The 13,418-nt window shown below is 39.6% G+C and overlaps 2 protein-coding genes across 3 annotated transcripts in view; both read left to right on the top strand.

Annotated features, from left to right (window-relative positions):
* Positions 1-633: 633 nt before the first annotated feature.
* On the top strand, positions 634-8,084 carry LOC112554373 (apoptosis regulator BAX-like). 2 transcript variants are annotated; one of them, XM_025222128.1, is made up of 4 exons: positions 634-1,595; positions 1,990-2,107; positions 4,509-4,808; positions 5,565-8,084. In XM_025222128.1, the coding sequence occupies exons 1-4, from the start codon at positions 1,354-1,356 to the stop codon at positions 5,664-5,666; spliced, it is 762 nt and encodes a 253-aa protein (XP_025077913.1). In that variant the 5' UTR covers positions 634-1,353; the 3' UTR covers positions 5,667-8,084. The 2 variants fall into 2 exon arrangements, with proteins under 2 accessions (XP_025077913.1, XP_025077914.1); XM_025222129.1 differs by having other exon boundaries at positions 699-1,595; positions 4,509-4,733.
* Positions 8,085-9,856: 1,772 nt separating this feature from the next.
* Positions 9,857-13,418, top strand: part of LOC112554441 (dmX-like protein 2) — a 71,891-nt gene continuing 68,329 nt past the window's right edge. The window contains 1 exon segment of the mRNA XM_025222216.1: positions 9,857-10,066. Coding sequence (XP_025078001.1) covers positions 9,980-10,066 — 87 coding nt within the window. The 5' untranslated portion in view covers positions 9,857-9,979.

Below are 13,418 nucleotides of genomic sequence, written 5' to 3'. Positions count from 1 at the left end.
TGTCTTTGTTACATAAAACAGAGCGAATAGAAAAGGGTAAGGGTCATAGGATGGAAAGGGAAGAAGAGAAGATTGCAGTGGATAAATAACACAAAACAATGATTCCTAACAGGAAACTGATTTTCCTACAATACATTTTCATTACAACAATTAACCACAAACATCCGTTCGCTAACTTAACCTGAAATACAGGGCTTCTGCTAAGGCCATCTCCAGGACCCCTATCTAATATATGAATGTTAACGAGAAGGGGTCCTCCGAACTCAATTGTACGTGCTAAGCAGAAGCCCTGCTCGATCGCACAAACTCACTCTCTCTGCTCCTGTTTCTTTCTATCTATTTGAGAACTACACACACACACACACGCGCTAGCGCACGCACGAGGCCTTAGAATTACTGCGCGAAATGTTGGCAAATAAAGTTTGACTCTCCATAATTGATTTTAATCGGGTACGGGACAAGTAAGATTGTTCTCACCCCATCTAAAGATTTTGGATAAGAAATCTTTGAAAGTTGTCTCGGACTTGGGTATTCCCACGATTATATCTTTAGTTATAGGCTGATCTCTGGTGATGAAAACGGCCGTCATGTTAGTCTCACTAGAGACTTCTGACTGATTTGACTAGTTGTAATAGACGGTCTACAAAAAACAAAAACTCATTTTTGCAGGTCAGGTGCTAAAGATGTCGAGCAAAAAAAAAAAATAGAAAAAAAAGTAATCTCGGATTTCAAAGAAAAGATCTCAACAACATAACCATCCTCTCATCCCCACCACCATTCCCCTTCTTCCAGAAAAAAAAAAAAAACTAATAATTACAAACAATCCCGCACGGAATCAAGGCGCTGTGAGTGGTGCGAGTGCTTAGCGACAGCGACAGCCAATCGGAAGGCTTGCTAAAAATAGCCATTTAAAATGGTGGGTGATTACCTCAGCACCTTAAACTCGTTCAGGCACGTGTTGAAGTATTCACTGTATTGCCAGTATTCGCGCCTTCACTCGGAAGGCAACGGGAAATCCCTTTTAGTCTTGTGCCTGTGTATATATGACTGCAGTTGGTGTTACGTTCAGTAGTTGTAGACGCTTCAGCCTGTGGCAACAAATCGTGTACAGGGTCACGAGTACAGGAGCACTGAGAAAGAGGACAGGTGCGAAGTTGTGAGACGGTGTATAACTAGTGTCTGGATACCTCGATATAAACATACAAAGATCACTTCTGTATATCAAGCAAGGCTGCCTCGTTTTATCGAGTTCAAGAATTCTATCGTGTGTGTCGGGGGGAAAAAAGTGTTTACAGTGAAAGATACCTCTGACTTGGGGAGACACCTTTCCACCTATACTGTTCTCGCTTATAAATGACTAGAGGAGTCGTCATGGCAACAGGTGGACAGACCCTTGTTTCCAGAAGACGAAACAGCAGCCTCCTGGCACCATTGTACATCCCGCATACTGAGGCGACGACCTGTGTGGACGCTGACCCATTTGATGGACACGTCGACGAAGATGTGGTGGAGGAAGGGAGACAACTTTTCAACAACTTCGTGTACGAAAGAGTGAAATCACAAGGAACGGAGGAGCTGGCGGACGTGACGGTTCTGTAAGTAGCGTACATGTGAAGTCAGGCCACGATGCTCGTGTGTAAACTGACCACATCTATATGTCTTTATTTTCTTTCTCCCCTGTCCGTCCCCTCCTAAGTATTTCTCTTCTCGAAAGCACTCGATCCACTGTCCACTGTTAAAGATGATGTGTTCATAAAGCGTCATCTCAATATGCTGATGGTGAGATGATGATGATGATGATGGTGGTGATGATGGGGATGGTGGCGGTGGTGGTAGCGGAGCTAGTAATGATGATAATGATGATGATAAAATTAGCCTTTTAATTAGCTTCTTCTCTCAATTAAGGAAGTGTTCATGTTCGGTTGTCTGTCCTTCCGCCTGCCTTCCTTCCTTTGAACTCGTATAAACACTTCCCAATGTTCTGTCCAGAACACCAGCAGGCTACGCCAACCCCCTGTGGGCTAAAACGGGCCGAGAACTGAGGATCATGGCGGACGAGTTTGCTCGTACCACGGAGAGGCAGCGAGTGCAAGAGCAAGCCTCACAGGTAAGTGCACTGGCAACTTTCGGCGTCATTTGATGTTTACCTGTCTTCTGGCGCCTTCTTGCACTTAACCTGTCAGTATAATAATAGTAATGATGAGAACTACTGTAAGGGCTCCCTCTTTTGTAAGTTTAAGAAGAAAGAAAGAAAGTGTAAAGGACATAAAGTTAACTTTCACTTTTACCCAAAGTAACAACAATTAATCGGAGTAAATTAAATGAAAAGGGAGGTAGGCAGCAGCCAGTTTCTCTAGCTGATCTCCATGCCACAAAGACGCTTTATGTGAAAATCTGTCCATATATTTCCATAAATGAATAAGTTTTTACTGCGAAGAGACAAACAAACAAACAACAACAACAACAACAACAACAACAACAACAAAGTATAAAAGCATGCTTGTTTGTTCTGAAGGTTACTATTTGAAAATTTAATGCGATGATATTTGTGTGAGTGTGGTTTACATCTACCTCCGAGATAAATTTACTTCCCGTATGTCTGCGGCCCAATCTACGCTAGAAGTACCCGCGGGACCGCACCTTGCAGGCGTTAGGAAACGGTTATCAAAGCATCAGAATAATTATATTTAATTCGAAAGACACTCTGACTGCATGCTCTCCGTCTGTAGTTTGTCTCTAAATATGAAAAATCTTAGGTTGTGATTATTTCTTCATGTATCAGAATACAATTCAACTTTATTTATCCACAAGAGCAATTCAAGGTAGTGCTTGTACTAGATAATACATGCATATACATATGAAAACAATTTATGTACATATGACGTATACTTGCGCCTTTCTTCCAAGTACACTGAAGTGAGTTATCAATACACAACAGTAAAGCGAGTCAACGCCAAGGAATTCGCATGACTGCAGCCCGTCACGTGACACAAGGGGTTCACTGCAGGTCATGACAATTAAGGCGCCGATAGTGTTTATCAATAGGAGACTGACGGACTGACTGACAAAGCATAGTGAATTCTTCAAGATAGCATAGTCTCTAACTACCGATACAACAGAAAGAAGTCAAATACGAATACACGAGTGCACGCACATAGAAACAGAAGGAAAACAAAATAGAAATTATTTCAAAGGGTCAGTAGAATATCTTAGGGCGCTGCAAAGTGTAGAGTTTTGTACCAAGTGTGCAAAGTCTACAGTAGCCATCTAGGTGTAGCGTCTGTAGCCAGCCTTCCGATGTTTATGACACACCCACTTCCATAACAACAATCTCATAACATTTCTTCATTCTAGTCACAGCCGAGGGATGCGATTAACAACAACGAGCCTTGTTCACGAGAAATTGTAAAACATTGGCGTTGATTTTCAGAAAGAATGACTGGCAGCTTTTAACTGCCCCCTCCTCCCTCCCATGCTCATCGATCGTGTATTGAAAACATCAGCAGGCAGTTAGGGTCTGGGGAATGGGTGGCTGATGGGTGGGGCGGGGAGTAAGGGATGTCGTCAGCATCGACATGACGTAAGCAACTCGTTTGGCGCCAAGCCCGTACGCGGAGAAACGATGGCAGGTGCCGAGGCGAACGAGGGGGGAAAGTTTGCGCAGTACGAATCTATCGATCACATCCCCGGCATGCTGGGAAGGCTTGGTCTGCTCATTTGGGGGCTAGGTGCACAAAGACTTTCGCGTGTCACACAAACAGTTAACGGATTACGTCACTTCTGGCAGATTCACATCGACACAGTATGCGCGCGCTCGATCTCTCTCTCTCCCTTTTGCGTCCAGTAACAAGCATTTGCAAACAGTTTTGCAAGGACGTGACTCGATGCCTCTCCACAGGGTCAGAGCAGGGTCAGGGTCAGAATGACGAGAGATTTGCGAGTGGCCCCAGCAGCAGACTTCGGAGCAAAAAAGTGGGTTGTCCGGGGTGACGAGTATCGAACGGTTGATCGCACGCGGTTCCGGCGCTTAGAGCTCAGACTCATCAGGCCGGTTGTCTAGGTGACCACCATCGGATGCGGAAGATCGAGCGAAACTCGACGTGTTCAGGCCGGTACATGTGCACCAAAGCAAAACAAGCGGCGTCACTGAATCGTTAAGAAATCTCGCGTGAGGACCCCCCCTCCACACACGCACACCCCTTCTTCTTTGTTCCCTCTGCCTGTCTTCTTTCCCTCTCACATCTTCTTTTTCTCCCTTTCTCTCATGTGCGCTTTCAAGCACTGAAATAAAAAATATCGGGAAACAAGTTTCAAAAGCTAAAATTTAACTTAATATATAGTCATCTACATGCAGTTTTATGCTTTCTATACCTATATCTTTATTAATTTTGCAGTCATGTTATGTACGACCATGCACCTTATTTTGTTCATTCGACCTTGTCCTAGTTAGGTCATGTGTTCAAAAGTATTCTTCAAGTATCAGCACACTTTTCACCTTCACCTTGCAGGTCAACACGAATATTACTTACGAAGAGTTTAAAGACCTTCTGTCGGAACTCTTTGCTGCTGGCGGAATAACCAAAGAGCGAATCGTCGTGCTCTTCTTCTTCTGTTCTGATGTCGCCATCCGCTCCCTACAGCGCGGAATGGACCTGTTCACCCGAGTCATCTCCTGGTCCTTGTCTTTCATCACAGAGTTCGTCTGTTCGTGGGTGCGCTCCCACGGAGGCTGGGTGAGTTCCTCTGCGGCAGAGCGTCCAGAATCATCCATCACCATCTACCCTTCGTGGACACACATGCCTTTGCAAGTGTGTGTCTGCTAGCTTATTCTCTCAGACTTTTTTTTCAAAAATAAAAAGGATGCATGTATTCATTTCTATGTGAGTGCAATGAATGGTCCAAATTTAGTCGTGGATAGAGTCGCTGTCTAGTTTGCCACACTTCTGACAAACTTTCAAATACTTTATGGAAATGGTCTGCAACTGATAAAATAGACACCAGACGTGGTGCAGTATATGACAATCGGTTCGCATACATTCGCTTACAACCACAGGAAGTGACACGCACATTATTAAATATCTTCAAAAGTGGTTACAGCTCTAAAAAATATGCAGGAAGTGGTAGACGTATAAGAAAATGCTACAGGAAGTGATTTATAAATGATAAAATATCTACAGGAAGTGGTATACCGTGATTTAAAAAATACCCAAGAGTAAAGTTTCATCTCAATGTACTCGCTATGCGCGCCAGAAGGCAGTCAATGCAATAGAATGGTATCTTCCACAACAGAACATTTTAACTACTCCTCACTCCCAGCTTAGCAGATTAAGGCTATCCAGCAAAGGCAATGCTATGTCGGCAATAGGAAAGTAAGGATAGTGGATGGTGATTACTCGATGTGTTTCGCTTGTTTTGAAGCCATGATATCGCAGGAAAATAGAGTGTGGGATGCTGGACACTCGTAGCCTAATAAAGCAGCCACTATGTTTGCATGAAGATGATGTCGATTAGTTACATCGATGGTTAAGCTTCTCTCGCTGACCTGTGTTTATGTTGGGTTTCAGAATCAGGTGATGAAGTCTCCTTTCAAGACGCTGCCGAGAGTTCTGCTGCTGGCCAGCGCCATCGTTATCGGGGTCGGCGTTATCCGCTACGTCAGTAGATAATGGATGTACCCCAGCCAAGTTGGGAAACAAAATCACTGAAAAGCTGAGGCTAACTCAAAGCATTGTTGAAGAGCTAAAAGGTCAGACCCAAGCTTTGCTAATCCAGGCATCTTTTGCCAGGAACCTGCAAAAACGAAACAAGAAAGAACGAAAAAAAAGTTTTCTTTTGTGAGCACCTGCATACTGCATCACAAGGGAATTTGTGCTGATATGTAATGGTGACTCTGTACTGAAGTACATGCATGTTTAATACAGCTGGCTGGATCATTCATGATAAACGAGATATGTTACTGTGTCTGAGGTGAGATGAAAAAAAAAAAGGATGGTCGATTACTATGTGACCATATATTCATCTCTGTTCTTGATATTTTTTATATTTAAGTTTTGGATAATTTTTCTGCAAAATCTGCAGTTCTTTTGCGTGAACAAAATATTTGCTTATGATCTTTTCACTTCGACATGCTCAACTTAGAACCGGGTGGCCAACAAACTGGCCTGCATATTAGCTGGTTGAGTAAAGAACCGACAATCTTATTCTTATTAAGTGTACAGAAAGAGACTTCATGTTTCAAATGCATCACAAGCAGCTTGATCTGTGTGTCAGCCATGTAGTTTACATTCGTCGTCCCCGACAGCTTACATGTGTGCTTGCGTGCGTGACAGTGAGCAAGAGTGAGTTAGAAGCACTCATGTTGCCTAGCAACGCTTTAGGCAAGGAATGACTTGTGAACTCATCCGTTTTCTATACTGGGATCCCGTGCATTATAGGAAGACAACAGGAGGACAAGGAACTCTCTCCTAAAAAAGAGCCAGGGGGGTTTGAACCTGTTGTGTACCTGAACTATAAGACATGGTGGGCGTACCGATGTGTTTCTCTGTATCTTCAGACTTTCCGTACAGTAATGCATACTTAATTTGTCATCTAGACATGCTTACTTGTACTTGCCGTTTTCTCAACTATGACATTCCTATCTAGGAGTTATTTCACTCGTGTGAACGAAATGGCAAGCAAAGTTGATCGATACGCTTCACAACTGATTGTGTATGGCCTAAAAATAGCTCTGGTTACCGCGGGGCAATGAGCCTAAGAATGGCCTTATTTAGGGACAAGAACAACTCTAGTATAAGGCCATGTGAATGAGATCATTACTATTTTTGTCTTGCTTGCTGAGAAAGAGTGAGTGTGCATGTGTTTTTGTGTTCATGTGTGTGTGTAAGAGAGAGAAGGGGCCTCAGAACATGCACTGTGTCTATGCATATGTGATTTGTAAAGCTGCAGTTATTTTATTTACAATCACTAATGAGAAGGGCTTACACCTTGGCGCATTTTGTTGGATTGTTTAGTATTGTTTCGTTTTATTTGTGCAAATGCTGTTATTACTGCTGCTTTCTTTATTTTCTTTGAGATTATTGTTTATCGATTATTGTTTTTCCAAACTGCGGGATAGAAAAGACGTCTCGAGTCAGTAGTTTAAGAGAACAAAGTAACTATAAAGAAACAAAAAGCCGCTGTGGTTGTGGAACAAAGCTCGTTTGTAATTCAAGTAACAAGGACAAAGACATACGAAGTAGGTAGGAAATTCTCCCATGACCAAAATAGCAGCCAATAGCTACTCAAAACTATTTATAGACGTTTGTCTACATTCCTCGTTTACTTGGTTTTGGGGGAAGTCGGGGAGAGGTCATGAGGTCAAGTGCATACTCCTAAGCTTCATACGTCGTCTTCAAGACCGCGAGGTCATTAGAATAAAGATTTATCACAGGAAACAGCCGCCAAATGTTCTGTTGAAACGATTAACAGTTCCTTCTACTTTTAAGTTGTCAACTTTCTTCCGCCATCGTTCGTTGCCAGTGCCGAGTAATCGATGATATGGCAAGGACAAGGTGTCACACCGGTGGTGGAGAGTGAGATCCATCTTTATCTGTTCGTAAGCATTCCCCATGACATGCTCAGTGGGAGAGTTGCGAATGGCATTTGTGATGCGTTGATATGGCGAAACCTAAAACAAGAAAATACACTCGCAATTTTAAGTTTTAAGAACACTGAAATACTGAAACACTGATCAACGCTAATGATAATTATTGATAAAAGTCTTCATTTGCAATCATTCGTGGAGGTGGGGGGAAATCAAAGTAAATTCGAACAAAGACACTTGAAGCACCTTTTTTGGTGTACTTTTAAAGTAAAAACGTTTTTATTTGATAGTTGTATTATTTTGTACTATTTCTTGGATTTATTATTTTTTTTTTTTACATGAGATCATACATGTTGTTTATCTTTATCGGGTTCGTCGGTCCTGGGAATTAAGAAAATGTTTGTGTACTGAAGTAAAAAATGTTCGCTGTGTTGACAGTATTTCACATTTCGAGAGGTTCATGCTCTCTTAAATAAATAAAATCAACATTTTTTCAACAGTATAATGTTTATTTTATTTATATGAGTGAGTGACTTTTTTTTTCAATGCACATCGACAGGCCAGTTCTTAGCCCCCGCGGGGCCCAAGGCAAAGGGCATGTGCGGGACCCTCACGCGACGATCACACGGTTTTAGTTGGGATCTAAAGTCACATATCAATCAAAAGTGCGGGGCCCCTTGAAGCGCGGGGCCCTAGGCAGATGCCTCGTCCGCCTGCCCCTAAGCACGGCCGTGCACATCGATCATTGTGGTGATGATAATTTCAAATCTCGTATCTTCTAAACTCTAAAGCAATGTAAAGCATCACATGCACTATAAAAATTAAAATTCAAAAAGTAAAAGTCCTGTAATAAAACATACAATAATAATAATAACAACAGTAACAGATCCATTTTAAAAACAAAAAAGGGCACACGAAGTGTGATCGGCGAGTGAGTCGGTACACATGATATATATTTTCTCCAAATTGGATAGATGCATATCGTTGCTGCTGTTGATGATGATGACAATGATGATTGTCACAGACACTCGCGTTTCCATAAACGCCTGGACATTTGTGCATTCTTTTCTACACAAACAACTCTGCCTCTTTTGTAGGCTAATTGTATATATTTAATAATATTAACTAATTAAAATACACAGAAAATGTTTAAAATAATTCACTACTAAACATACATAAGTTAATCCTAGTTATTATCTACTATTATCATTATTACTTATTGATGATAATTGATTCTAAAATCAGTCCTGAGAGAAAGTTTCTTTTCTTGATGTTTAACATAAGAATAATGAATGTAAAGTTCGGCTCAACACTGCTTTCACTGTATCAATTAACTGTCTCTGGGGACTAAAGTTTCATAAATCTAAATATATCTTCCACACTCACAATCTATCTTAAATCACAAAAATAATTACACACACAAAAGACAATTTAACACGGCCTATCTCCGGCCGGCCCTTCACTCGATCCATATATGGCTCATCTCCTGGCCCCGCAGACTGCGCCTATAATGACAGTTATAAACTAGAACAAAATTACTCATTTATATCTATTGAAAAGTTCATCAAAAAAATTCAACATACAAAACACCGAGATACAAATACCGCACAAATACAAAAATACAAATACAAATACAAATACAAATACCGAACCTTTCTCGGCAGACGCAGCCTCCATGCACTACCACCACAAGTGTGTCTTAATTCTGTATACCACCGTGTGTGAATAAATTAATTTGTGATCGTATATGTGGGTCAGAATTGTGAGGTGGTACAATTGGCGTTCATGGAAACCACAACGGAAAACTAAAGAGTATTAATTTTAAAAAGAAAAGGTTGACAAGTGCTTTAGACTATTGTAAAATCGTTTAAAATTGGTATTTGGAATTTCGGTCGTGGGCTAGATATATGAAACAACACTGTCATTTTCATATTTGTTCATGATTTGTGGCTTTGGAGAGTTTATCTAAAAGAGCTGAAACAGAAATCTGCAAATTTCGGTATGGTTCGGACGCATGCAGCTTGTCTCGGGATAAGGTAGGATATCATCGCCGCAAGAACGAGCGCCAGCTACAAGGGAAGCAACTTTGAAGATCTTATTCAAATTCTTTCACTAGAGTTGTATATCGTGAGATTGCAAAAGCCCCTCCCCCTTGAGAGCTATAATAGATAGAAATAATAATTATAAAAACTGAAATCTAAAGACCTAAATACACTTGTTTCTTTTAATATATTACCGTTATTTTCATTTTATCCAGAAATGTGATGTTCCATTTCGATTTGGAGATTAACCAGAGAAGACAACATGGCCGATCGCAAACGAGTTTCTCTTGACTGTCGTGTTTTTAATTGTTAATCCATGTGCATATGATCACTTGCTCTGTTTTGAAAAACAACAATGAATCGGCATCAAGTTTTGACTGGGTCGTGTAACCCTGGAGATAATTGCTATGCTGTTGGAAGCGTGGAAGGTGTTCATTTTACTGTAAGTCTGCATCATTTCTTTACACTTGTACGTCCGTGAGAGCAGGCCAATGAGTTTGTAGTGTTATGATTTTATGCAATGTTTGGATAGGTTTTATAAGGTTATTCACTTTGTTTTTGATAGATGAAGTGCGTGTTTGTCACAGACAAGTTAGACTATCACATCTGCATAGAAAATATTATTAAAATATGGCCAATACTATTCACAAACCAAACATCGGCTTATGCCGGGAGGCGTGTTTAGTTTCATTTTGCGGTGAGCAGACCATTTTAGCATATTCATCATATGTTCCGTTGAACAAGTCACGATTACCTGGCTTAACCCAGTCCGTTCCTTCACTGACTTTTAATATATTAGGTGTTAAGTTTCATTCACCAGCTCAGTGCACTCTTTGCAGTTCTGTCACTGTTGATCAAAGGTGTCGATGTAATCTAAAGCTGTCAGCTCATGGCGTTAAAGAAGATATGAAAAGTCTTTGAAATTACAGGAAGCAGCATGGTGCAAACCATTGGGGATGAGTTAACAAATAAAATGTTTGTGATAACATGGGATGCTGTTGTTACTATTATTAATAAATTTTGAAAAATGTAAAATGCTATAACAATTATTTTAACTTGTTACTTTAAAACTATGAACTGAAGGCATTCAAGCATGGCTTCCCCTTTTAAAACTCATATATATATACACTGCATACAGTGCAAGGTATTTCTACAGACTATTTAACTGAGACTTGCAGTTTAACTTGAAATTCAAAATGTCAGCATTGTGTTACTTATTATGTCACACTTGTTGCTATTAACATCTGTCAGGTAAATAATTTATGTATGAATTAATAACAACAAATTAGCTGTTGCAGTGAAAACCTTTATTTGAGCTGCATATTAGTCATCATTTCTGTGTATATTGTTATAATTATTAATTTTAAGATATTTAGATTACATCTCTAAATAGTTGATGGCATCTGTTATTTTGTTCTATAAAGATTTTGAGGTATAATAACCATTATATTAAAAATGTTTTGGAACACTTAATCAAGATATACATATGTACTATTGTTACTTTTGTAGATCGTATAATCTTGATAATAACATTATGCCTTCATCCTGTTTGCGCCACACCAGTTTTTGTCGTAAGTTCTCATGGAACTGTAACATCCAAAAAGTTAACAATTTTGTCTGTTAATTAAAATATACCAAAACAATAGAGTGAGCAAAAGTAATGTAAGATTACATTAATGTAAGATTTTCTGTGTATTATATGATTTTTGTTCTAAATTTACTTTATACCTTCATGTGGAATTATGCTGATGGTCTTATATTTCTAGTAGTTGTTTCATCACTGCACAGCATCCCTTAACTAGGTTAAGTTAAATGTTAGTCCATTTTCTGATTTTTTTTTTATAGACACTGTGGACAGTGGTTGTATAAACACAATGAAAACAAAGCTATTAATATTAAACTGAATGGAATTCTAAAATGCAAAAGACTGGTTTACTAAATAGCAAACAGTTTGTACCTTTTTAGGCTTTATACTTCTTGGTCTGATAGGCTTATTTCGAGTAATTGCAGTTGTATATGCATCTTTGCTGGAGCTTCTTCGAGTATGTTGAGTTATTGGGCTTACATAGAAGCTGTCATATTCTATTTCCATTGTAAATGCTTTTGTTGTACATTTGGTTTTGCGTAGGTGTTTTATTTGGTACACAGGACAGAACTGCATTTTTTTCAAGTGTATGCTGTTATGAATAAGTATTAATATTATTATAATGCAAGAGCAAGGACGCTTCTTTTTTGACTTTGGGTCAGCATGAAGTTTTTTCATCAGTATAAATTCCTCTCCCTTTGTCTTTTTCTTTCTTATTCCTTTCTTGTTTGTTCAGTAATACAGATGTAGGCATATTTGTCTACATATACTGTGCATATATGCATGTGTGTGTGTAGTTCATGGTGAGTAGCTTCTAGCTACAATCTAGCACTGCGAGAATTATTATTTATCCCTGCTATATGTAGTCCAGATCTGGGATATGCTTTATTTAAATATTATACTGCAATGGTGATGCACATTTGCACATGCTTGAATAAAAGCCTGTGTACCTGCATCCTCAAATGGAATTGCATGCACAAGTTTGGCTGTGTTTAATTACTGATGTGTCTGAAAAGGACCAATATTTCACAAGGTATAACAGAATTTGAAATAGAATAAGACTGATTAAGTGCTCATGGCAGTCAGTAGTATTGATCTGCTTGTAACTGACAGTTGCTCTGTTTCTCATGTGTCATTCAGTTGAACAGTTTAAAATAAATAAGCTTTTGCTTTCCACATATAAATAATTGGTTGAGAATTCCAACACCGACCCCTCTATTCCATTGGAAATTAACCTTGTGTTATTATGATCACTTTGTGGATAAAGTTTTTTTTTTATCAAGCCATGGGTTTTATTGCTGATGCAAATATGTGTGACATTAAATATAAAAATACAATATCTTTGCCATTGTAAGTGAACAGGCTGTGTAACCTAGTGGAGTAGTTATTGTCAGTAGGGAGGCAATATAAACCTGGTGGCTAGCATGCACTGTCGCCTGAGACTTAAAGTAAATGTAAATGCAGACTGTGTGTAGCAAGTCACTTAAAGCAAACAGGAGAAAGAGGGCAGAAGACATAAGCACAAAATCAATATGAATGGAGGTGGGAGGGAAATAGAGTCTGCTTGTAAAGAGAGTATGATTAGCAGCTGCAGAAGTGATCAGCATACCTTGAACTTTGATGTGTGGAAGATAGCAGGGTATGCATGAACTCGACCCCTGCAAGAGGTCAGGAGGGCAGAGGACTGATTTGAAGTCAGAGTGTTGTCATACAGTATCATCATAGCTGGTAGTAGGTGAAGGAGTTCTGGTGATACTGTGACTGATAAACACACTGCAGAATCTACTGTCTAACAACAGCCAAAAATGTTTTTGATCCTGACATCAGAGGAGAAAGAAACTACATCATCACTCAGTAGTATAATGGAGAGAAAGATGATAATGATAATAAGGAGCCTTTGAGCATAACTGAGAGCGCAGTACAGGACTTGCAGATTCTAGAAATAATGACTTCGGCAATTACATGACATTTTATTGTCTCTTAATCAAACTTCAGTCCCAGTCTGAGAGTGTCATATCCAGTGACAGGAATCTATAACCCTATAAAGAGTCAGCACAGAAGGTTATACTATTAACAACCCTTTTCCTCTCTCTACCATTTCCTCCCTTTCGTCATATCTTTGTATTAAAAATGCAGTTTTAAGGATCTTGTCCCGCAGTATAGTATACAGTGCTCTACATTGGAAACTTATGTTATTGTGCAGTGTGAA

This window comes from Pomacea canaliculata, linkage group LG13 (assembly GCF_003073045.1).
Source record: "Pomacea canaliculata isolate SZHN2017 linkage group LG13, ASM307304v1, whole genome shotgun sequence".
NCBI classification, from domain to species: Eukaryota; Metazoa; Mollusca; class Gastropoda; order Architaenioglossa; family Ampullariidae; genus Pomacea; species Pomacea canaliculata.
The sequence above is the reverse complement of the archived record's forward strand: the minus strand, read 5'-3'. Positions and strand labels throughout refer to the sequence as shown.